The 25,296-nt window shown below is 48.9% G+C and overlaps 2 protein-coding genes across 3 annotated transcripts in view; one reads left to right on the plus strand and one right to left on the minus strand.

The window, feature by feature from the left end:
• The window catches only part of NPLOC4 (NPL4 homolog, ubiquitin recognition factor), a 48,095-nt gene extending 32,033 nt beyond the window's left edge, over nt 1-16,062 (minus strand). The window contains exons 1-6 of one of the 2 annotated variants that reach the window (XM_081272187.1): nt 15,869-16,056; nt 12,471-12,551; nt 9,355-9,467; nt 4,465-4,641; nt 2,443-2,491; nt 1,118-1,212 (exon numbers count right to left, since the gene is read on the minus strand). In XM_081272187.1, coding sequence (XP_081128313.1) covers nt 1,118-1,212; nt 2,443-2,491; nt 4,465-4,641; nt 9,355-9,467; nt 12,471-12,551; nt 15,869-15,883 — 530 coding nt within the window. In that variant the 5' untranslated portion in view covers nt 15,884-16,056. Of the gene's footprint in view, nt 1-1,117; nt 1,213-2,442; nt 2,492-4,464; nt 4,642-9,354; nt 9,468-12,470; nt 12,552-15,868 lie in introns of both variants that reach the window. The other variant, XM_081272186.1, reaches the window with a different exon arrangement.
• Nucleotides 16,063-20,202: 4,140 nt separating this feature from the next.
• Nucleotides 20,203-24,358, plus strand: TSPAN10 (tetraspanin 10). The gene is made up of 3 exons (XM_081271834.1): nt 20,203-20,320; nt 21,662-22,299; nt 23,681-24,358. Exons 1-3 carry the CDS (start codon nt 20,285-20,287, stop codon nt 24,006-24,008), a joined length of 1,002 nt encoding a protein of 333 aa, XP_081127960.1. The 5' UTR covers nt 20,203-20,284; the 3' UTR covers nt 24,009-24,358.
• The last annotated feature ends 938 nt before the right edge of the window (nt 24,359-25,296 follow it).

Consider the following 25,296-nt stretch of genomic DNA (forward strand, 5'->3'; position numbering starts at 1 on the left):
AGTGGCTGGGATTACAGGTGTGTGCCACCACACCCAACTGGCATTCACAATTTCTGAAATACATCCACCTTTCGGAATTGCTAGGTAATATACACACTGCCAGGTTACGTGTCACTCTCCTATCACGAGCCAAGAGCACACCTGATGTCTCAGCAGCTAAGCAGCCCTGTAGGCATGCCCAAGGAGGCTGCGTTCCTTGACCCAAACTGAAAAGGCTGAGCAGCTCCACTCATCTCGGTAAACCTCCACCCAAACCCTAGTAGAGGAAGCCCCATAGCTTTCCCACTGACGGGCAAAGTGTATTTGTGGTGGATTTTATTGCCTGGCCTAACACTTTTTAACAAGTCATTTTAGGATGTCAGCAGGTTTTCAGAAAAAAGCTACTATCAGGCAAATGGAATATTCTTCACAAAATGTTGCTGACTTGGGCTCAGCCACCACAACCTGTTATCACACTGACAGGAATGACAAGGCCATCCTTGTGGTCCACTGCACCCTGCTGTGGTTCAGAAATGTACACAGGGAGCTGCACAAATGAGCACCAATGTAGGCTAAAAGAAATCAAAATGCTCTCAGTTCACCCCTTTCTGGCCACTGCTGCTGCCCACCTGTCCGCCGGGCCAAGCCAGTGGACCACAACTCCTGCAGCACCAGAATACAGCCCTCAGACAACCTTGACGCATCAGTCCCTGCTGCAGCTCTGAAAACGAAGCTGAGAGACAGGACCTGGGGAAAAGGCTGACAGGCTGAAGTGGGTGAGCCGAGACTACCACAGCATGGCCATCTCTCTGAAAAGGAGACAGTGACTCAGACCCACAGGCACAACAGGCCACCCCCACCACTCACCCAAACCCACAGGTTGCTGTGCACATGGCAAGATCGGTGGCAGGATCCACCACCAGCCAGGTGTCTGCCCCACGCTCTGAGAACAGTGGACATGTAGAAGGGGGTCAGACTCTTTCTTCATGCCCACTTCTACAATCAACAAAATTCAACAGTCCCATGGTTCGTGCCTGCCCTGATCTTCGCTTTCTCATCCCCAGACCCAGTGGCTATATGCAACAACTTGGACAGACACAGAAAAGAACATTATGCTGGGGCCAGGCTGGCTACTTACTTGTCGGCTCCTCCTGTCAGCTTCCGGATGTAGGCGTGGAAGGACATGTGCTTCACTGGGGGCTCCAGGTGGTTCAGGTAGTCCTCGTCAAACGGCTGCCAGAACACATGAGAAGCAACCAGTCACACACCAGCCAGGGCAGGGGCGGCAAGGGCCCACTGCACACGGAGGCAGAAAGGGGAGCAGTCAGGGTCCACACTGGGCAGGGAGGGGGTCAGGAGCTGGGTCCTCACTTGTTCTAGGTAAGAACCAAGCTTCTCTCTGTGCTAATTATCTTTTCAATATTAAAAGGAACTTCTAGGGGTGGGGATGTGGCCTAGATGTAGAGCACTTGCCTAACATGCATAAGGCCCCAGGTTTAATCTCCAATATCACAAAAGTTAAAAATAGAATGAACCTTCGTTAACTCACTAAATACACCAGGCATGGTGGTACCGGTCTGCACTCCCAGCAACTCAGGAGGCTGAGGTAGGAGAATCACAAGTTCAAAGCCAGCCTGGGCAACTCAGAGAGACCCTGATTTTAAAAATAACGGGGCTGGGATTGTAACCCAGTGGTACAGTGCAATTTTTCTTTTTTCTTTTTTTTAAACTTTGTTTTGGTTGTAGATGGACACAATACCTTTATTTATTTTTATGTGGTGCTGAGGATCGAACCCAATGCCTTACACGTGCAAGGTGTGTGCTCTACCACTGAACCACAACCCCAGCCCACAGTGTAATTTAAAAAAAAAAAACAATTAAAAATAGAACACAAAATTCTTTTAAACCAGATAAATTTTAGGAAAATTTTGCAAAATGAAAAGCCACAAGGGGGCTGGGGATATAATGCAGTAGTATAATACCGAAGCCCTGGGTTTGATTCTCTCCACTGCCAAAGGACCCAGAAGATAGCCATGAGATGGAGCCAGAGGAACTTCAGGCTGGCCTTGCTGCTCTGAGTGCAGTGCAGGACATCACCAGTCAGCATTATTATGGTAACTCTCCATCTCGCCAGGACGCAACAGGGAGATGTGAGACTCAGGGCATGGTAAATCAAAACCATGACAGGCACAAACCGACATCCAGCTCTGTGTCAGATTTTAAAAGGATTGTCCAGGAGCTCCTGTAACCTGCTGCCCTTTCATCACAGCAACACATAAGCGCTAGCCATTCATAATCCCCACTGAAGGTCACTCCCATAAATATAGGTTCAGCCTCTTTGTGCTGCCTGCTCAAATGGGCACAGCAGGCCCAGGACAGTAACAGATATGTCTTTGAACCACAACACTCGAGAGCAAGAACTGCTTGGACAGCACTGCTGTCACTGGTCAGCTGGCAACTCACCTCCAGTGGGACGCAGTGCACACATTTCCCCAGGGGGCCGTGGCGGCACCTGAGGAGAGCAGAGGCAGAGAAAGGCACAGCAGTGTGCGGGTTACTTCCTCCCACATGCTTTACATCCAAAATGTGTACCACACTTCAATAAAATGCTGCCCCACCCAGGAGGGATTACTTTAAGTAATTCCTAAATTCATGTTTTAATTCTAAAACATGAATACTTGGAATAGTTTACTATGTGTTTTTATGTGCTATTAGAAAAAAAACAACCAGCAGAACAAATCTGTAATTTCATGGAATCTAACCACTTAAAACAGCACTAACCAAAAATGAAAGTAATGCTTGGCATGTAGAAAGCCCAGGATTCAATCCCTAGGACACAAGCAAGTACACATGCACTTGCATACACACACACACACACACAAAAGGATTTAAAGTCAACTTAAGTCAATAAAAATGTTAATAAGAAGAAAACTAGTACTACACAAATATGGCAAAAACCCTAAAAGTGGTGCATTAACGCAAGTTGGTAAAATACCCACCTCATGCACATTTGGAAACACAAAGGATGTATGATCCCAGGGTTCTGGACACTTACAGTCAAAGAGACCTCAGAAGCTCAACACATGTAATACAACGCAAAGATGTGCTTATTTAGGAGGCTGTGGTGAGGCGGCTGGGAAAGCCAAACTGCCCCATGGGGGCAAAGCCAATTCCACTAAAGGGGTCAGGATCCTTCAATGCAAATGAGCTCTGCATCTCAGAATGGAGAAGGCTTCAGTGTCTCCCAACAGCATATTTTTTTTTAGTTAGTTATACGTGACAGAGGAATGCACTTACATATTTTGATATATCATACGTAGGTGAGATATAACTTCTCATTTTTCTGACTATACATACTGTAGAATCACATTGGTCATACAGTCACATACATACATAAAGTAATAATGCCCGTTTCATTCTACTCCCAAAGCACATTCTTACTGATGACAGGTCAGAATTAACACACTGCATGCACATACGCTAAAAGATGTTGAACAAAGCCATGAGGGCCCAGATCCTGAGGGAGTGAGCACTGGACCCTGGGAGGAACCGGAAGGGGTGTACTACCCAGGCTATGGGCATCAGTAGCTCCAGGCAACTGAGCAACATTGGTGATTCTCTCACATAAAGACACAAAAGCAGGCTGGGTTGTGGCTCAGTGGTAGAGCACTCGCCTCGAATGTGTGAGGCACTGGTTTCAATCCTCAGCACCACATAAAATATAAATAAATAAAGGTATTGTGGGGCTGGAGATGTGGCTCAAGCAGTAGCGCGCTCGCCTGGCATGCGTGCAGCCCGGGTTCGATCCTCAGCACCACATACAAACAAAGATGTTGTATCCGCCGAAAACTAAAAAAATAAATAAATAAAATTCTCTCTCTCTTAAAAAAATAAATAAATAAAATAAAGGTATTATGTCCCTATACAACTAAAAAAATTAAAAAAATAAATAAAAACCACACAAAAGCTGCTAATGCAGCACCTGGAACCTCAACATCTATTTCAGTATCAGCACCCCATCACATTTACAGGGTGATACATTTAAAGAGTTCACTGAAGGGCTGGGGCAGGGACTCAGTGGTAGAGTGCTTACCTGACGCACATGAGGCCCTGGGTTCAATCCTCAGCACCTCATAAAAAATAAATAAAGGTATTGTGTCCATGTACAAAAAAAAAAAAAATTAAAAAAAGAAAAAAAGCGAGGCACTAAGCAAATCTAAGTAAAATACAAAATAGGGCTGGGGATATGGCTCAGTGGTCAAGTGCCCCCGAGTTCAATCCCCCCCCAAAAAATTTACATGGAACATATTCTGAAGTTTCAACTGATGAAAAGCTAAAAAGATAATATGAAGTAAACTTTAATCTGAAAATACATGGTCAAACTCAAAACCTCCTAACAGACACACACACACACAGGACATGTTATCAGCAGCGTTTCCTTTAATGACCCAGTAGACCATGGTGGGGGCTCCACAGAGCACTTACAGCTGTGGGTCCCGGCTTCTGTAAATTTTCCCATCCTGCTTGCTGAGGTACTGATCAATCTCATCCTCCACCACGTTGGGGGCTCCAAAGCCTTTTAACCTTAGTGAGCTTGACGTCTCCATTTCAGATGAGGGTCCAGCAAGGCTCGAGGGAAACAGGAACAACAAATCGCCATGTCTGTTCAAAAAAACAAAAAGTGGAAGCCGTCCTGTACACCACCTGGGCTGTGCACATCAACCTGGATGTGCAAACTCTGACATCTTCAAAAGGCAACTGTCACTGTCCTGAACTCCTACATCACAAAGTTTCCAAAAGTAAGAGACCATATTTTTTTTTTTTTTTTGGTACTGGAGATTGAACCCAGGGACACTCAACCACATCCCCAGCCCTTTTTATATTTTATTTAGAGACAGGGTCTTGCTAAGTTGCTTAAAAACCTCATACAATTACTCAAGCTGGCTTTGAACTCACAATCCTCCTACCTCAGCCTCCCAAGCTGCTGAGATTACAGACGTGCACCACCACACCCAGCCAAATTCTCTACATGCTTCAGCAGTAGGACCGCTGTAATATAATTTCACTTACCACTTTATTTTAGAATCGGTGACATATACACATCTTGTGTATGACTTTACACACAAGAATGGAGTCAACACTGTGGTCACCCAGGCCTTAGGCAGCTCCTCATATTTGTTCCATGCAGCCCCCACCTCCCTTTTCACCCTCAGCCCTCTGTTAGGGCCCCGCACACCATGTGCCAGCTCAACATGCACACAGAACTGGAGGCAAGGTCACTGCTCTTCAAGAGGGCACCACATTCACATCATACTCTTTTCACCCAACACCCCTCATAAAAGATGCTCCTATCCGATCGTGACTTCAGATGACTTCTTAACACTCCCTATAACATGAGGGACACTTCTGCCGCCCACAGATGTCCACAAACAGATGCCAGGCGCCTCCCCTCCCACAGGGGTGGCTCCCAGAAGCAGCTATTTCAAGTCTGCTCCCAAGACTGCTGCTATAAGCCTCATTTTCTATAGCAATGGCTGGTATGCTGTCACTCTGTGTGTAATGGTCAGACACACACGGTCATCTGTGGAAGCTGAAAAGAGACCAGTGAGCATTTCAACTCATAGGCTGTTCACAGTAGCTCTGCGGGTCACGTGGACCAAGGTGCTGCACAGCACTGAAACAGGGCCAGCCCTGAAGAGAGGCTGCATGAACCACCTGGCAGACACTTAGCTGTCTAGGAGGACAGGAAAGACGACTGACAGGATGGCCCACCACAGCACTGAGGAGCAACCTGAAGGGAGAGCAGTGGCCAGGAGACCTAACCCCGAAGATTCGTGCACTGCAAAACACGAGGGAACTGCTCTGGCCTCGGCCTTGCTCTATAACTCAAGGGTGACAAAACTACCAACTTGTAATCAGAGATTTCTGTTTCTAACAGCGCATTAAGAAGTCCTAAACAGCCTCCAGCTACAAAGTCCTGGCCCAGACTTGAGGTAAATTTTAACAAATATACCCTAAAAACAAACTGAGCTCTAAAGAAAGTAAAGGAAATCCCCAGGGGTCCAAAATCCAGCAGTACAGCTAACAAAACCAGGAGATACAATTCAGAGCTGCCGCAGGGCCAAGGCTGTGATCAGGAACTCAGGGTTTTGGACCTACAGTCATTCAATGAACAACAAGAAACAGGCCATAAGCCTCCCTGTCCCAGGTGGGCTGCTGAGCCTGAAACTTCCATGTGAAATCAGAAGGACATCTGAACAACTGGGGAAAGCCACAGGCTCAAAACGCAAAGAGAAATCTTGCCTGCCTCCCTCCACACAGTATGGAAAAAGCCACCTCCAAGGGTCCCAGGAGTAGTGGGCCATGCATCCTGGAAGAAACCTAGGCCAAAACCCAATGGTAAGAGTTGTGAGGAGTCCTGGCTCCACAGCTCCCCTTGTGCCCACAAAAATTAACAGGAGCCTTCTCTGCAAAAGAGCCATTAAACCCTTAGAATTCCCCAAGATGAAGTTTGGTCAAACATAACCTCTAAAACTAAAACCCCCCAGACACAAAAGAAACAAGCACTCTGAGCAAGGATGGGCAGAGACGACAGCACAAAGACTGAGAGGTAGGCCAAGGACTCAGTGCTTGAATCGCAACACGCAGAAGCAAAACGCAAAGAGCAAAAGAGAAATTTTCCGGAAGGAGTTGTGGACAGCATGGCCCTGAGCATTCGATACCAACAGACAGAGGGGAAGGAAACCAGACTTTGAAACAGAAGTGAAGACGGCCAGGCACGGGGGACTCCAGCTACAGTCCCAGCGCTCGGGAGGTCGGCAGGAAGATCATTTCAGCCCAAGAGTTTAGGGCCAGCCTGGGCAACAAGAAGATCCTGGGTTTTTTTGTTTTTAAAAAGGTAAGACCCTGTCTCAAGATAAAAAATAAAAAGGGCTACCCCAGAGTAGCTGCAGCACCCTCCATCTTGACCTGCGTGTGATGGTGCCCACCCAAAGAGAGGCTGAGGTAAAAGGATGGAAAGTTTGAGGCCAATTTGAACAAGCCCAAACACATCAACACATGCTGCCCTAGGCTTCAGCACCTAATTAAATAATAAAAAGGGGAGGGGCAGGGATGTAGCTCAGTGGTAAAATGCTTGCCTGGTGTGCAAGAGGCCCTGGGTTCAATCCCCAGCACCATTAAAAAAAATAATAATAATAAGGCTGGGGATGTGGCTCAAGCAGTAGCGTGCTCGCCTGGCATGCGTGCGGCCCGGGTTCGATCCTCAGCACCACATACAAACAAAGATGTTGTGTCCGCCGATAACTAAAAAATAAATTAAAAAAAAAAAATTCTCTCTCCTCTCTCACTCTATCTTTAAAAAAATAATAATAATAATAAAAGGGGAGGAGGGAGAAACACCAAACAATGAAAGATATGGGAGGTGGACAGTAGCACAGGTAGGACAAAAGTGGCCATGAATTAATTGTCCCTCAAGCTGAGGGAGGGGACTATGGATTCCTCCATGTATTCTGTTTACTTTTACATACGTTTAAAATGTTGCATATTATAACAAGTTGGTCTTGGAGCTGGGACTGTAGCTGTCGCAGAGCATCTGCCTAGCATGTGTGAGGCCCTGGACTCAATTTCCAGGCCCCCCCAACACACACAAACAACTGATCTCGTAGAAGTGGACAGTAGAATATTGGTTACCAGACTCTGGGGAAGAGCAGGAGGGAGGGATGGGGAAAGGTTGGTCAAAAAACCAGAAGAAGGTATTTTAAAAGTTCTGATCATAAAGAAATCATCCATATTTGAGAAGCTAGACATACTTACCTTGAATTGAATGATACAATGTATATATACACCAAAGCCATACATTTCATAAGTGTGTACAATTTTTTTTGTCAACCTAAGAATTTTTTTTCGGGCTGGGGATGTGGCTCAAGCGGTAGCACACCCGCCTGGCATGCGTGCGGCCCGGGTTCGATCCTCAGCACCACATACAAACAAAGATGTTGTGCCTGCCAAAAACTAAAAAATAAATATTAAAAAAAAATAAAAATAAAAATAAATTTTAAAAAATATTAAAAAAAAAAAAATTTTTTTTCAAGTTTTACATTTAAATAGCCAGTTACAGTGGCACATGCCTGTAATCCCAGCAACTCTGGAGACTGAAGCAGGAGGATCTCAAGTTTAAAGCCAGCCTCAGCCACTTACCAAGGCCCTGAGCAACACAACAAGACTCTAAGGGTTGACGGTTGAGGGTATGATTCAGTGGTCAAGTGCCCCTAAGTGAAATTTCCAGTTCAAAAGCAGTTGGAAGGAGCTGAACATGGTGGTGCCCACACCTGTGATTCCACATATGCGGGAGGCTGAGGCAGGAGGATTACAAATTCAAGGAAAGCTTTTCAGCAACTTAGCAAAACCCTGACTCAAAATAAAATTTAAAAGGCCAGGAATGTAGCTTGATGGTAGAGTGCCCCTGGGTTCAATCCCCACTACAGTCCAAAAAAAAAAAAAAAAAAAAAAAAAACAGCAAGAACAAAAAATATACACCAGCTAGAAAGGAACTCCGGTTAGAATCACAGTGCACTCTGAGCACCAGAAACGGAGCCAGAAGACAGTGGAGAAAGATCTATACAGAGCCTCAAGAAAGTCAAGACCACCATTAGAAACACGGATGAGGGGACTGGGGCTGTGGCTCAGTGGCAGAGTGCTTGCCTAGCACATGTGAGGCACTGGATTCGATCCTCAGCACCACATTAAATAAATAAATAAATAAATAAATAAATAAATAAATAGATGGATGGATGGATGGATAGTTAAATAAATAAAGGTATTGTGTCCATCTATAACTAAAGGAACGTTAGAAAGAAAGAAACAAATCAATCAATCAATCAATCATGGATGAGGTCCTCCATCCCAGCAAGCAGGCTGGTGAGGTGTAACTGCCACACACAGCTGCCTCCAAGGTCCTTCCCTCTGGACAGGCAGCTGAGTGTGGACAGGAATCCAAGACTATAACCCTCTCCTTGGTGACACACAACCAGAACCTGCTCAACCACATCAGCTCAACAGAGCCCAGAGCAGGGGATGATGCCTGTGACTGCAGCTACTTGAGAAGCTGAGGTAAAAGGATGGCAAGTTTGAGACCAATTTGAACAAGTCAGAGGGACCCTATCTCAAAAAAACCCAAAGCAATAACAAACCCGCTCAACAGGCGACCCAGTCTGAGTGCTTCACACCTGCAGAGCAACACAACCACCTATAGTGCTAGCAGTTAGCAGGACGAGAACTGAAGCAGTGAGGAGACAGGCAAGATCTGGGCAGCCCCAGGTCGATCAGAGGTGATGATTCCTCCCGTTCCCTGTGTTCTCCTAGGTGAGCACTTACTTGATTTTTAGCAAGTGGAGGGATTTGCTGGACGATGCCGTTATCTCCCCAGTCTTGTTTCTATTGATGTACACTGAGAAGCCATTGTTTTGGAAGCCAAACTCCTTTGCAACCTACAACAAGCCCCAAAACAACAGAGATTTAGTAAAATGTTTCAATTTCACTATACACAACCCCATCCATCAAACACCACTGAAGAGTCTGATACAGCGGTGTATACCTGTAATCCCAGCAACCAGGAGGCTGAGGAAGGAAAATTTAAATTTCAAGCTCAGCCTCAACAATTCAGTAAGCCCTGTCTCAAAAGAAAATATAAAAAGGGCTGGGGGTGTGGCTCAATGGTCAAGCGCCCCTGGATTCAATGCCTAATACCAAAAAAAGAGCTTGAAACGAGCAAGAGTCACAGCCATGAGTGAAGAGATTAATTTCTACTTCTGAATCAACTATAAAAACTCAATTCAATTGTGAAACCAAACTACAGAGAGAAAATAAGAATGCAAAATACTGCAAATTCAGTAAGAAATATCCACTAAGCCAGGCATTTTGTGAGATACTGGGAACATTCATCCATTCATTCAACGAATATGAAACAGTCCTCCTTCCTGGGCTAGAGTTCTGGGTGCTGAGAACACAACACTGAATTTAAAAAGGCAAGGTCCCTCCCTGCCATCAGGGATCTTACCGTCAGATGGGGCAGACTTAGATAAGTGGTGACACAAAAAGAGAAAGGAACCTTTCTAGAGGTGACATAAAACTACATGATCTGAAGATGTAATTGAAAGAAAACCAAACAGAACTTGAGGCAGCCACAGGACAGTCACAAATGACCACCAGGAGAAGAGTGAGGATAAGGCAGAGAAGTTCAAGAGAAAGTGGTCACCAGGCAAGGTGGCACCCAGGGGGATGTAGCTCAGTGGTAAAACACCTCGGGCTAAATCCCCAACGGCAACAAAAAAGAGAGAAGGAGAATGGCCAAAAACCGAAGTTAAAAAAAAACATCAAACAACAAATCCAGGATGTTCAGAAAACCAAAGTAGGATAAATATAAAGAAAATCTTTGCTGGGTACGTCAAAGACAAACCCGTGAATCCCAGAAACCAGTGGAGACCAGAAAATGATAGAACATCTTCAAATGGGGAAATAAAAGCCTGGTGAATCAGAATTCTCCATCTGGTGAAAACAACCCTCAAACAAGGTAAAATGGAAACAACTTTAGGTCAACAAAACCTCAGAGTGCCACCAGTATGTCCAGATAGATCAGGCTGAGGAGAAACATCAGACAGAAGCAGACCTGGAGAGTACACAGGAAAAGCAAGCAGGATGGGGATTATGAGGATAACTCAGAACTACCACATGGAACTACCCCACTAAACAAAATGATGTGCCTGGTTAAAAAAAGACTCATCACGGAAATTCTGACAAAAATGATGCAGGTCAGGAGTGACTCCAGGTAGGAGTTACACAGGCTTCTCCAAGTCAGCTATAGTCTTGTCCACAATTAATATTTGTTCTGCCTGTTGCTCTTTACCAACAACTGACATCCTACAATACGCTAACCCTCCCGCCAGATGAGAGCTATATTGACCAGGCTGGCCTCAGGCTCCTAGACTCAATTAATCTTCCTGCCTCATGCATGCTGCTGATCCTGGCCTTTTTTTTTTTTTTTTAATATTTATTTTTTAGTTGTAGTTGGACACAATAACTTTACTTATTTATTTTTTTATGGTGCTACGGATTGAATGTAGAGCCTTGCATACACTATACACACGCTCCACCGCTGAGAAACAACCCCTGCCCTGTACCTGGCTTTTAAGATGGAATTAGTGATATAAACTTAATTAGGACAGGCATGGTGGCAAGCACCTATAATCCCCAGCTACTCGCGAGGCTGAGGCAGGAGGATCTCAAGTTTGAGGCTAGCCTGGGCAACTTAGCAAGACCCTATCTCAAAATAAAAAATAAAAAAGGGCTGGGGATATAGCTCAGTGGTGGAGCATTTGCTCACCATGCATAAGACCCTGGGTTCAATCCCCAGTACCACACATACATTGAATCCAGGACCATGTGTATGCTAGGCAAGCACTCTACCACTGAGCTTGCTCTTTTATAATAAGACCCCATCTCAAAATAAAAAAGACCCGGGTCCCTTTTGGGGTTTTCTTTTTTTTTTTGGGGGGGGGGGGTTTACTGAGGATTGAACTTAGGGGCACTGGATCACTGAGCCACATCCCCAACCCTATTTTATATTTTACTTAGAAACAGGGTCTCACAGAGTTGCTTAGCACCTTGCCATTGCTGAGCTGCCTTTGAACTCACGATCCTCCTGTCTCAATCTCCTGAGCCGCTGGGATTACAGGCATGCACCACCACACCTGGCAGAGCAGACCCTTTTTATTTTGAGACAGCGTCGTGATAAATTGCCCAGGGTGGCCTTAAACTTCGGATCCTCCTAGGACTTCGATCCTTGCTGGAATCACACCCAGATGTTTCACATCACTCACTTTCTGTGCTTATACAGAAATGTATATGCCTTTAATTTCCCTGAAACACAGTGGAATCATTCTACAATTTTTTTTTAGTTGCAGTTGGACACAATATCTTTATTTATTTATTTTTATGTGGTGCTGAGGATCAAACCCAGAGTCTTGCACGGTGAGGCAAGTGCTTTACTGCTGAGCCACAACCCCAGCCCTGAAGGACAACACAGAATAGAATCATTCTACACATTTTTAACAATTACCCTTTAACAATTCCCCTCCAAATCTTCACTTTCATAAATATTATTCCTGCAAAATACTTTGGCTTTTGGTCCTACATTTTAAGCAGTGATCAATTGTGACCAAGTAGTGTATTATAGCAGTGGTATACTACTATAATCCCAGCAAATCAGGAGGCTGAGGCAGGAGGATCATAAGTTTGAGGCCAATCTGAGCAACTTAGCAAGATGCCTTCTTAAAAAAAAAAAAAAAAAAAGCTTAAGAAAGAGAGGAAATGTGGAAAAGAGAAAACACAGGTGGGAACAGTTCGGGGGTGAACAATGAACAAGACCTTGGACCTTGAAAGGTAAATGCTCAGCCTGAGTGCTCTGGGTGGCAGCTTAAGGTAAATGCTCACACCTTTTTCAGAAATGTTGCAGCTGTTTCTCTCTTCGTTGCTGTGATCCGCTTGACCCCATCTGGAGACTGGACACGGATTATCTGTTATAAATGACACAAGATGGTCAGTGCACAGCCTAGTGAGGCCTGATTTATCACCAAAACTTACATTTGCAGTTTTTCAACACTGGGGTCATTGAAACTGAAAACCAAATCCTGCCATCCCCTCAATACCCAATTCAAATCTTCCTAGGAGGAAGCAGAGGGATGAGGTTCATTAACACAGAGAGCAGTCTAAGAGAAATCCTTAGAGTTTCACCCCCTAAAATACAAGTTCAATATTTAATCTTTATTTATAAAGGTACATCTGAAATCTTCTCTCTCCTCAAACTTAGGAGGTACACACACTTCTTTTTTTTTTAATATTTCTTTAATTATTGATAGACTTTTTATTTATACATGGTACTGAGAATCAAACCCATTTCCTCACACAAGCCAGGCAAGTGCTCTAGTCTGAGCCCCAGCTCCTGTCACACTTTTTTTAATAACACCTTTATTTTATTTATTTTTATGTGGTGCTGAGGACCGAACCCAGTGCCTCGCACGTGCCAGGCGAGCGCTCTACCACTGAGCCACAACCCCAGCCCCAGCCCAGGAGGCACACAGAGTGACATGAAAGAGCTGGGTGTGATCCCAGCAAGGATCAAAGTCCCAGGAGGATCCCAAAAACTCAAAAGACCCACCACAAATTATGAATGACTGGATTCTTTTTTATTTTTTGGTGGGGGGATATGATACCTTTATTTTAAATATTTATGTGGTGCTGAGGGTCAAACCCAGTGTCTCACACATATGAGGCAAAAGCACTACCACTGAGCCACTCCCCAGCCCTATTTTGTATTTCATTTAGAGACAGGGTCTCACTAAGTTGCTTAGCACCTCGTGGTTGCTGAGGCTGACTTTGAACTTTCGATCCTCCTGCCTCAGCCTCCTAAGCTGCTAGGATTATAGGCATGTGCCACCACACCCAGCAAATAACTGGACTCTCACTTTGTTATATGCATAGACATTAATTAGGCTGACATATATAAGAATCACAGAAAGCCTAATTTATTTAACAAAAAGAGTGAAGTTAAAGAAATTAAGATCTTGGGCTGGGGATGTGGCTCAAGTGGTAGCGCGCTCGCCTGGCATGCGTGAGGCCCGGGTTTGATCCTCAGCACCACATACAAACAAAGATGTTTTTTCCGCCGAGAACTAAAAAATAAATATTAAAAATTCTCTCTCTCTCTCCTCTCTCTAGTTAGGGAGCATGAACTGGCATGCCCTGCTGCAAACAGGGAAGCTCTTGCCAAACCCTGAGGGGTGGGAGGGGAGACACAGGAACATGCCAGAAAACGCAAACCTTGTATTCTTTCCTCTCTCCTCTCAGCAGTCACTGTACTTAAAAAAAAAAAAAAAAAAAAAAAAAAAAAAACTGTTGCAGATGAAAAAGTCAAAAGACATTGTCCAAAAAAAGAGTTCCAACGATACCCTATAAAACATTAGAGTGAATTAAGGTCTATTGGACTTTGTCTATTCCACTCGAACTAATTAATAATAACATAGATTCTCCTATACAGAATGACCTTCTCATTTTTTAATAACTTTCATTTGTCTTTGCAGCATTTGGGTTTAACAAAAAACAAGCATAACTTGTACTGAGGAATATACTGGCTTAGACCCTGACAGCTACAAAGCAAAATACAGAGAAGAGACAGACCTGGCCACAGCCTCTTAGTAACTTAGGTTTCCCTATTTGTGAGAAAATTAGGCTGGACTTAGTGGCACATGCATATAGTCCCATTTGCTCAGGAGGCTGAGTATCACCTGAATCCAAGAGTTTGAGACCAGTCTTGGCAACATAGATAGATTTTGTGTCAAAAAAAAAAAGAAAATGAGCCAGGTGTGTTGATGAACACATATAAGCTCAGTGACTCAGGAGATCAAGGCAGCAAGATCATAAGTTTGAGGCCAGCCTGGGCAACATAACAAGACCCTGTCTCAAACTAATATAAAAAGTGCAGGGGCTGTAGTTCAGTGGTAAAGCACCACTGGGTTCAATCCCCAGTATCATAAAAAATTTTCAAAAAAGATAAAAAATCAGCCCAAAAATCTTCATAAAACTCATTATCCCCACAGGGATTTTCAAGAAACTTCCCTTTGAATTAAAAAAAAAAAAAAGTTTTTAAACTTCTAAACTCAATGTCAGAAGAAAGGTCAACTTTAATCCCTCACAACCTGAAAGACTCTATTACAGACACACAAAGCTATCTGTGGGAGCCCAGCCTACATTCACTAGTGGAAAATGGTCTTGCCTGTACAAGGTTGCTGACTCAGTAAAAAAATTTTTATTAAACTAAATAGAAAGTTTGAAAGTAGATCTGACTGTTAACCCTAACCTATTTCTAGGCAAGTCACCGATGACAGTAAAACTTTATCTTTTTTTTGTTTTATTTTTTAAGAGAGAGGAGAGAGAGAGAGAATTTTTAATATTTATTTTTTAGTTCTCGGCGGACACAACATCTTTGTTGGTATGTGGTGCTGAGGATCGAACCCTGGTCGCACACATGCCAGGCCAGCGCGCTACCGCTTGAGCCACATCCCCAGCCCTAAAACTTTATTTTTAAAAGGAGTGTTTCTGAGGTTTCTCTTGGAACACGAATTCATGCACCATCTGCAAGCAGGGAAACACCGAGGGGACAGGGAGCCCTAAAGCGAGCCGTAAGGACGGAGAGGCAACCCTTAGAGAAAAGCCTTAAATGCAAAAGCTGAATTTTCCCAGAGACATCCAGAAAGAAGAACCGAAGCGCCTCAGGATACCCGGCACAGCTGCGAGGCTTCCCAGGGCTGAAGGCTGAACTCTGCTTTGCCACCCCAGAAATTCCGAATACTCCACAACTGTCCCACCGGACTGTATCTCCCTGCCCACGTCTACGCTGGAGGGGAAACTCCCCAAGTGAACCAGCGACGGTCTCTCTGGTTTTTTCCCTCGAATCTGCACTGACATTTTTCACTTTCAGAGGAAGAGGAGCCTGGCGATCCCTAACGTCGGGCAGAGGTGAAATCACCCTTTTTTCTCACTCCGGTTAAGCGGGCGGCCGAGTCCGCCCTGCGCCGGGCAGCCAGGCCCTGGGCGCTCCCCGCCGCCGCCTTGGGCCCGGCTCTCCCCGAGGGACCCGGCGACGGCAGGAGGGGCGCACCCGCAGGCCGCGGAGTCGCGCCGGCGCCGGCCGGGTCTCCGGAGCGCCTGCGCCCGCTGGCCTTCCCCGGTGGCCAGGACAGGGCCGGCCGGACGCCGAACGCGGGCGCGGAGGGCCCCGCCGCGGCGCCGGCAAATCTGCTGCCTCATCCCGGCAGCTCCCGCCCGCCGCACTCACGATGCTCTCGGACATGGCGGCCGCTCCGGCCTCCGCGCTCGGGCCCCGGGCCGCCGCCGCCGCCCCCTGCCGTCCCAAGGGCCTCGCAGCCCCGGCCTCAGCCCCGGCCCCGGCCCCGGCCTCCCGCCGCCGCCGCCACCGCCGCTCCAGCTTCGCCGCCCGGCTCAGCCAGTCGCCGGCGTCCGGTGCGTCGCCTAATCAGCTCCGCCGGGCGCGCAGGGCCGAAACCGAGTTCCGGCCCCCACAAGGGCCGCGCGCAGGCGCAGGCCGCACCGCCGAGGCCCGGCGGCTCAACGCAGCAGGTGTCTGAGAGACGTCAGTGCGGGCGGCACAGTAAAGACCCGGAAGAGACGCGCGCCGGAAATCTCACGCCAGAATAACCTGCGGTGGGTTCTACGGAGGGAAACAGCACTCCAGAGAATTTAAACCGCATTTTAGTTCATGTAGATGTTCCAGGACCGGCTTCAGTGCGGTCCACCGGCCGATTCTTCGCTGTTCGGAGGCCTTGGTCTTGATTTCATGCTCCGTTTTGACACTTAACTTTCAGATGTCCTGGGCCCTGCGAATTTTGTAGCTAATCTCGCGTATGAGAGATATGGAAAAAAAAAAGTTACGAGTCTCTGGGAGCTTTTGAAAGGTCATTCCTTTTAACCTCATTGTTCAATTTCAGATCGTACTTATTTGAAAATTAAACTGTATTCTCCTTTCCTCCCCACACCCACCTCTTAATTTCCTTGATATAGTCATCATTATCGCGATTCAGTGTTGACAAGGTGTTCTCCAACTTCCACTTCAGCAGTTATTTGGCTGATTCATCAAATCCACAAAAATGTGCCGATTGCTTTCCCGGTGTGTGGTGTGCCTTTTACACTGGTGATAGAGCAGAAAGGAGATAGATCTCTGTCCTGGTAGGACTTACCAGCAGGCAGATCACCGTGCCCATCTGTAATGTCAGGTTGCAATACTACCAAAGCAGAGCAGACTGGGGACAGTGCCAAGCTATTTGAAATAAGATGGGCAGGGCTGGGAGTGTAGTTCAGTGGAAGAGTGTCTATTCAAGTCCCTGTGTTCAATCACCAGCATCGAAAGGAAAAGAAAACAGAAGAAGATCAAGAAAGACCTCCCAGAAGGGGAGATTTGAGCAGAGTCCCCGACAAAGTCTGCTGGCAGGAGTCTGAAGGAAGAGCAGTGTGGGAGGAGGGGAAAGCCCACGTGAAGCAGCCTGAGGTGCCCTTGGGTGATCCAGGACAAAGAGGGCCAGTGAGGCAGCAGGCAGTGGGGTTGAGGGGAGGCATATCAGGAAGAGCTTTGCCAGACATAGGAAGGCGTCAATTCTATTCTAGGCATGGTGGGAAGCCTTTGGAGGGCTGAGAGACTTGCTTTCTGTTACATTTTTGAGGCTCTTCTGGAGGTTGAATGGAGAATGGACACTAAGGAAGGGGCAGAAGGCTAATGCCCTGTGGTGGCAGCCAAGGTCCAAAGGTGGCTGGACCCAGAATAAGCACTGAGGGAATGAGAGGACTGCCTGAGAGTCACCCACTGAAACACCAGCCAGAGCCCAGTCATTGGGTTTGTTGGGATTCCTGCTGGGGGAGCAGCTTTGCGGGCTCTAGATGTGTGGATTGTCAAGATGGAGGACACATCTGGTGCGGTGCTTGACACAGCGCTATGCCAAGTCTTAACACAAATAATAGGGTTCTTTAAGGTGCTGGGGATGGAACCCAGGGCCTTGCACATACTAGACAATCTTGCTCTACTGCTGAGCCACAGCCCAGCTCAACACAGAGAATGATTTTGAGCACATTTTGAATAAAGTCCATCTTGTTTGAATGATGTTGTGATTCTCCACTTTCTCAACCACCTAGAATCTGTCTGACGTCTCCTTCCATGTCTACTTCCCACTTTCTCCTGTCAGTTATAAATTGGGAGGGGCGGGGTACCGGGGATTGAACTCAGGGGCACTTAGCCGCTGAGCCACATCCCCAGCCCTATTTTGTATTTTATTAGAAACAGGGTCTCACTGAGTTGCTTAGCACCTCCCTAAATCGCTGAGGCTGGCTTTGAACTTGCGATCCTCCTACCTCCACCTCCTGAGCCTCTGGGATTACAGGAATGCACCACTGCACACAGCCTATGTAATTTACAGTGTTTTTAAGCTTCATCCATGTCATAGCATGTCAAGAACTCTTATTTATTTATTTGTTTGTTTGTTTATTATTTATTTTTTTAAAGAGAGAGAGAGAGAGAAGAGAGAGAATTTTAATATTTATTTTTCAGTTTTTGGCGGACACAACATCATTGTTTGTATGTGGTGCTGAGGATCGAACCCGGGCCACACGCATGCCAGGCGAGCACGCTACCGCTTGAGCCACATCCCCAGCCCATATTATTTATTTATTTATTTAGCAGAGCTGAGGATGGAACCCAGGTCTTTGTACATGCTAAGCAAGTGTTCTACCACTGAGCCACACCTGAACCCGACAGTAAATGTTTTACATAGTGGAATTATATAAAATGTGACTGGAGCCAGGCTTGGTGGTACACACCTTTCATCCCAGCATCTTGACAGGCTGAGGCAGGAGAAGAGCAAATTCAAGGCTAGTCTCAGCAACTTAGCAAGGCCCTAAGCAATTTAGCAAGACCCTATCTCAAAATAAAAAAAATAAAAATAATGTGGCTCAATGGTTAAGCACTCCTGGGTTCAATTTCAAATACAAAAAAAAAAAAAGAATGAAATGTGTGGAGGGCAGATTACTGCTCCCTGGACTGCAGAGGAGGCCTACATGGAGGAGGTAGTCTAAAGCTGGCTGAGAACATGGGAGAGCTCTTGCCAATCATGACAGGGCAAGAAGGGTACTTCAGGGATGACCAAGGTCAAGGCACCCAGGTGCAGCCAATGGAGCCAGCAAACAGTCCATTTGGCTGGATTATAAAGTGATGACCAAGGGCAATGGTGGTGGACCCTGGGTTCAATCCCCAGTACTTCAAAAAAGAACAATGGTGGCTCTGAAGCTCCAAGAGAGGAGGAGCCTTGAATGGCAAAGATAGAAGCCCATGGTGGGGTGGGGGGCTCGGGATGTGCAAGAGATCCGCAGGCCACCCTTCCTCCTGCCATAAAAGCACATGGGCAGGAGGCTCCTTTTTTTTTTTTTTTTTTTTTTTTAAGAGAGAGGTGAGAGAGAGAGAGACAGAGAGAATTTTTAATATTTATTTTTTAGTTTTCAGCTGACACAACATCTTTGTTGGTATGTGGTGCTGAGGACCGAACCCGGGCCACATGCATGCCAGGCGAGCGCGCTACCACTTGAGCCACATCCCCAGCCCCAAGGAGGCTCCTTGACACCCCTCCCCTGAGGCTTCCAGAGGACCTGTGGGACCATCATGATCCCACACCCCAGAAAGCCCAGGGAGTGCCTAGAGCTGGTGGTGGGTGGGGATCCAGTCTTGAGAGCCTCAGAATATAACTTTTTTTTTTTTTTTAAGAGAGAGAGGAGAGAGAGAGAGAGAGAGAGAGAGAGAGAGAGAGAGAGAGAGAGAGAATTTTTAATATTTATTTTTTAGTTCTCGGCGGACACAACATCTTTGTTGGTATGTGGTGCTGAGGATCGAACCCGGGCCGCACGCATGCCAGGCGAGTGCGCTACCGCTTGAGCCACATCCCCAGCCCAGAATATACTTTTGTCCACCTGGTGAATATGTGGCCAGGCTTATCCCAGGTGCAAGGACCCAACAATGACCCTGACAAAGTCCTGCTCCTGAGAGGCTCAGAGGGTGGGACTGTAAACCTAGTACCTTACAACCGAGAAGAACGTAACTGACAGGTGGCTCTTCCTTCCTTACAATGCATATGCTGGGGAAATAAATTGGCACTTAGACTCTGGTGGTCCACTGGGATTGGTACGGTGAACTAATTTCTGTGGGTCTGATCTCCTGGGGAGCTGAGGAAGCAGCCAGTGAAACTGCAAAACTGAAACCCATGAAAAAAAAGGGCCCTGGGTCAGAGCCACGAGGTACACACCCCAGCAGCTGTACTCATCAGGCACCTGTGAAGAGCTGAGGGGATCCGTAAAGCCAGGCCAAGAATTCAGGGCCAAAGGGCTGGAGATATAGCTCAGTTGGTAGAGTGCTTGCCTTGGGTTAACAAGTCCCTGGGTTTAATCCCCCACACCAAAAAAAAAAAAAAAAAAAAAAAGGATTCAGGGCCAAGAAGAAAGACCATCTACCCCTGCACAAGCAGGGGCCGCCCTAACTCTAGAGTGTGACTCCTCACATGATCCCACTGTGACTCTGGCAAGCACGTGGGGCTCACAGCTCCCTAGTCCACAGCTTGCAGAGTAGCCCAGGAGCACAGTGGCACCGCAGGGCCAGCCGCCTGGGCTAGCTCCGTGCTGAAGGATTTTTCTCCTGGCACAGGGGATGGAAGAAGGGGAAAGGAGCCCCTTGCTGTCCCAGGTAAGCCAGTGCCCATGGCCTCTGAGGTGGAAAGTTTCCCCCTGAATCCCCTAGCAAGGTGGCCCAGCTCCCAACCCACCCGGCCTTGTGTGCTGAGACCTTTTTTGGGCAGATGCCAGAGGACAAGCTGCCGAAATTGGGGTTGGGGGCTTCACTAATCAGGTGCCAGCTCCCTGCCCACTGCTGTGGTTCTCTCAGTCTGATGCCAGCCTCTGGCAGGTCTTGTGGACCTGGGGGCAAGTCTGGCCCAGTGCATAGCAGTAGGGGAAGACAAAGATTCCTTGAAGCCAATTGTGGATGCCCACTGCCTCAGAGAGCACCAGTCCAGCCAGCTGGGCTCTAGCAGCCTGTCTCTTTGCTCCTACTGATTTGCAGGGACCCCGGGGTGGGGGTGATGATTCTCTTCAGCTCCGCTCGAGTTTGAGTACACAAGGTCTCAGTGCAGTCAGACAGCTTCGCCCTGGTAGCACCGTTTGGCATGGGATCCCGGTCCAGGCTCCAGGCCACAGCTTCTTAGTTCTCACCAGCAGAACTGGACACTTGAGGGGCTTCCCTCACCCAGCAGACAGGCTAGGAAGCCCCTCTCATGCCTGCCTGCTTGGCTGAGCACCCTGCTAGAAGGCCAAGTGTCCCCTTGGAAGACACTGCCTCTTACAGATGACCTTCCCAGTTTCCTGATTACCTTTCTCCCTGCCCTGGGAACCAGGCAGACAGGACCCTGGCCTGTCCCTTCCTGCATCTTCTACCACAGGGCCCATCTAGCATTCACACTTGGTGAGGGTTCAGCTGATGAAGCAACCTTATAGATCCTGGGATGTAAGAACTAGTTTCAGAGGGGGAGGCAGGAGGGCAGCCACTCGGACCAGCCCCTCTCTGCAGGCCTGCCTTTCTTGGCCTGGGTGAGGAAGCCCCCTTTGTGACTACACAAAGTCACTGCTGACCTAAACAGATCTGTTTCAAACACAGAAAAAACAGCCTTGCCTGCCATGTGCCTGACTTACAAAGGTCAGGCCCGGGCAAGGCCCAAGTCAGCCCCTGAATTGCACAGGTAGGCAGGGAAGGGGAGAAAGTGCATTTATTGAGCACCACCCTGATGAATCTTTACTACAGACCTTATAGGGTATGGTCATTGCTTTGTTCTAAAGGAGGCTGGGCCCACACAAGCAGCAGACCAGGACCCTTGCTGTCCCTTCTACTGCCCAGCCCAGCAGGACAAGCCCAAAGGCCCCCATGCCTCTTCTCTCCCGTTCCCTCCACCATCCAGCTTCCTGGTCCTCCCTGACTCCTGCTGCTGAGGCCTCACCCCTTGCTGACCATCATGAGCTCCTCTTCCCTCTGCAGGATGCTGCCCACCGGGAGCCTCCCCTCCTCACAAACAGATTACCCACCACAAGCCACACTGTTCCACCTAGGGAGGACCAGGTGGGGGCCTGGAGTCGCCGCCGCTGTCCTTCCGGGGCCAAGCACCAAGGCTGGAAGAAAGGCCTGGGGGGAGGCCCAGCCCCCTCCCTCCCCACGGGGTACAGCTGCCTCAAGTATCTGACCTTTCTCTCCAACTTCCTCTTCTCCTTGCTAGCCCTGCTGGCCCTGGCTGTGGGACTCTGGGGCCTGGCTGTCAAGGGGTCTCTGGGGGGCAGTTGGGGGGATATCGTGCCCCCAGACCCCGTGCTGGTGCTGGTGCTGGGGGCACTGGCAGTCAGCACGGTGAGCCTGCTCGGCTGCCTGGGCGCCCTCTGCGAGAACAGCTGTTTCCTGCGCTGCTTCTGCGGGGCTGTCCTCTTCTTCCTGGTGCTCCAGGCCCTGGCAGGGGTCCTGGTGGCAGCCCTCTGGGGCCCACTGCAGGACAGCCTGGAGCACACCCTGCACGTGGCCATCACCCACTACCAGGACAGCCCGGACCTGCGCTTCCTCCTTGACCAAGTCCAGCTGGGGCTGCGGTGCTGCGGGGTGGCATCCTACCAGGACTGGCAGCAGAATCTGTGAGTCCTGGCGGGGGAGGAGGGGCACGGCCGGCGGACTCACACTCACCTACCTGTGTTCACATTGCCCACACTGTGTGCACACACTCACAGGTTCACAGGGCGCACTCCTGGGCTTTACAGGTGTATAAGCATATGCACTCATGTGTCCTCAGCCACACTCTCACCTCCAAATAAGTTCACACGTGAATGTGCACCCCCCCTGTGAAGTGCAGGGGCACCTGACGGTCTCTGGGCCACTGGCTCACTGGGCCTCCTTAGCCCTGGTCCAGACAGGGCTTTGCAGAAACAGGGTCCTTATGGAGAAACCACACCAACAGACTTCACTTTTTTTCAACAGTTGGCTGTCTCAACATCAAAAGAAAGTAACTTTCAGGTTAACTCAGGATGTCACCCTAACTTATGACTCCACAGCTTTTCCTCCTCTGAGTGTGTGTGTGTGTGTGTGTGTGTGTGTGTGTGTGTGTGAGAGAGAGACAGAGAGAGAGAGAGAGAGAGAGAGAGAGATTAAACATTGTGCTGGGTGCAGTGGCAAAGGCCTATAATCCCAGTGACTAAGGAGGCTGAGGCAAGAGGAGCTCAAGTTAAAGGCCAATTCAGCAACTTCAGTGAGACTCTGTCTCAATATAAAAAGGGCTGAGGATCTGGCTCACAGAGCACCTCTGCATTCAATCCCCAGTACCACAAAAAACAAAAACAAAACAACTGTCTGTCTGGGGACAGGATGCACTACTTTTTGTGTATGCTGCTGGGGATGGAACCCAGGACCTTGCACATGCAAGACAAGTGCCCAGCCACAGAGTCGCACCCCAGGCTCAATGCAGAGTTTTGTGCACTGCTCCTGGGTATCTATTTTGTCAGCTTCCCCCAGTGCACAGACACCCTGAACAGTGCCTGTCCTCCCTGAGATACCCAGGTCAGATGGCCACAAGACCCCCTGCAGTAGTGATCCCCAACCACCTTAGGCTCCCCTCAGTCCCCATCCCTTGTCACTGCTCAGTGCTGCCACTTCCCGTGAGATGTGCACACTGTTCTGAAAGCCTCTGGTGGACTCTGTCCACCTTCTGCTTCAACCCTGCCTGTTCAGATGAGCTTGCATTCCGCCTTGTCCATTCCGCCTTCTCACTGAACAGTCCCCTCCAGCCGGACAGCCACTAGGCCTGCCTGCAAAAGCAGAGGGCTGTCAGGCACAGGGGCCCGGGAAGCTGGTGTTGTATGTGCATGTGCAAGTGTGTACGTGTGTGTGTGTGTGCACATGTGTGTGCATGCATGTGTTCCCATGTGGGCCTGCATTCCTGTGTGAGTGCCTGTGTGTGTGGACATGAGTTTGAAAGCCCGCAGGAGATGACCTGCTCAGGACTGAGCTTGGTGCACCTTACAGGTCCTTTAATTGCGACTCTCCTGGGACGCAGGCCTGCAGCCTCCCTGCGTCCTGCTGCATCCGTCCCTGGGAAGATGGGGCCTTGGTGAACACCCAGTGTGGTTTGGGGGCACTGCGCCTGGACGAGGACGCGGCCGGGCAAGTTGTGCACCTGGAGGGCTGCGGGCCTGCGATGCTGCAGTGGCTGCACAGGAACATCCAGGCCCTGGGCGGCTGTGCCATTGCCATCGTGGTGGTCCAGGGAGCTGAGCTCCTGCTGGCCACCTGGCTGCTGAAGGCCCTGGCTGCTCACAAGACAGTGGAGGCTGTGGAGGCTGGTCCCCTGTGAGCACAGGTTCCTGTGTGGCCTCCCTGCCAGGCAGAGCCGAGGAGAGGCTGTTGTATAGACCTGGCTCCAGGCTTCTCTCACCTGCAGGGTTGGGGGTCAGAGAAACACTCCTCCTCCCCTGCCAGGCCACTGCCCCACAGGCCTCTGGCCTCTGCCACCGGTCATCCCAAGGGCCAGATAGACTGGCCACCTGCCCAACTGAGCTCTGGCTGCCCAAAGACCCACCTAAGTCACACTGCTCCTGGCAAAGGCTGCGGTGGCTTATGTCTGGCGTGCCTGCCTCTGGCTGGTGGGAAGAGCGCCTGGTGGGTGTTCTTGCCTCTCCCACCCTTCTTCCACTCCACATGGCCTTGCCTGTGCTCCGCCCCCAGACCCCACCCCCTCACTGCAAGCACTTCCCTGACCTGAGGTCCCTTCTGGTCCTTGGTGCGACAGAGGGTGAGGCATGGCTTCTGCCAGAAGTCTGTTTTAGGGGAGGAGTAAGCCACTTGCTGAGGTCTAATTCATTCAGTAAACTGCCAATCTCAAGTGTCTGCCTGAGGACTTCTATATGGTGGAGCCACCACCTGGTCAAAATGGGAAGTCCCCAGCCACCCAGACTCCCCCATCTCTGTCAGACCTGCCCTGGCTTCATCTCCAGGGGCAGTGAAACCCGTGTCTGATGTCCTGCAAGAGGAATCACAGAGGGCACTCTGAGTCTCATCTGACCACTGCTGCAGGAGGGACCTCACGACCCCCAGCCCTCCCAGGAGGCACCCAGTGCAACCATCCAGCCTCTGGGGCACAAGTGCCAGTATGGGTCCTGCTGTGTGGCCCTTGCTGCTGTGCTCTGGGTAGAAGCCCCAGCTCACCCTGGATGTGTGCTAGGTGTGTGGGCACAGCCCCAGTGTAGACTGGGGGCCTGGGTTTCCTCCCGTGTGAGGTGGAGACAGAGCTCCTGCCTCATGGTGTCTGATGCCAGGGGCTCTGTCCACCCCCTCCTTCTTGCTGAGGCCTGCTCTGACCACCCACATACGTCACTGACTATGGTCCCTGGAGTAAGCGAGGGACACAGCATGGCTTGTGAGTCTGAGGCCTCCAGGCCGAGGTTCAGTGGGACAGGTTGTCCCTGGTTTTTACCCTCTCCACCAGGCCAGCCCCTCCTGCCCCACCCCTGCCTTGAGCCTTCCTCCATGCATTCCTGCCCACACAGCCCTCACCCTGGGGTCTGACCTAACAAAACAGGTGCCCCAGGGCTGGGGATGTGGCTCAAGCGGTAGCGCGCTCGCCTGGCATGCGTGCAGCCCAG

The sequence above is a fragment of the Spermophilus citellus genome (assembly GCF_964194105.1).
Source record: "Spermophilus citellus genome assembly, chromosome: 17".
NCBI classification, from domain to species: domain Eukaryota; kingdom Metazoa; phylum Chordata; class Mammalia; order Rodentia; family Sciuridae; genus Spermophilus; species Spermophilus citellus.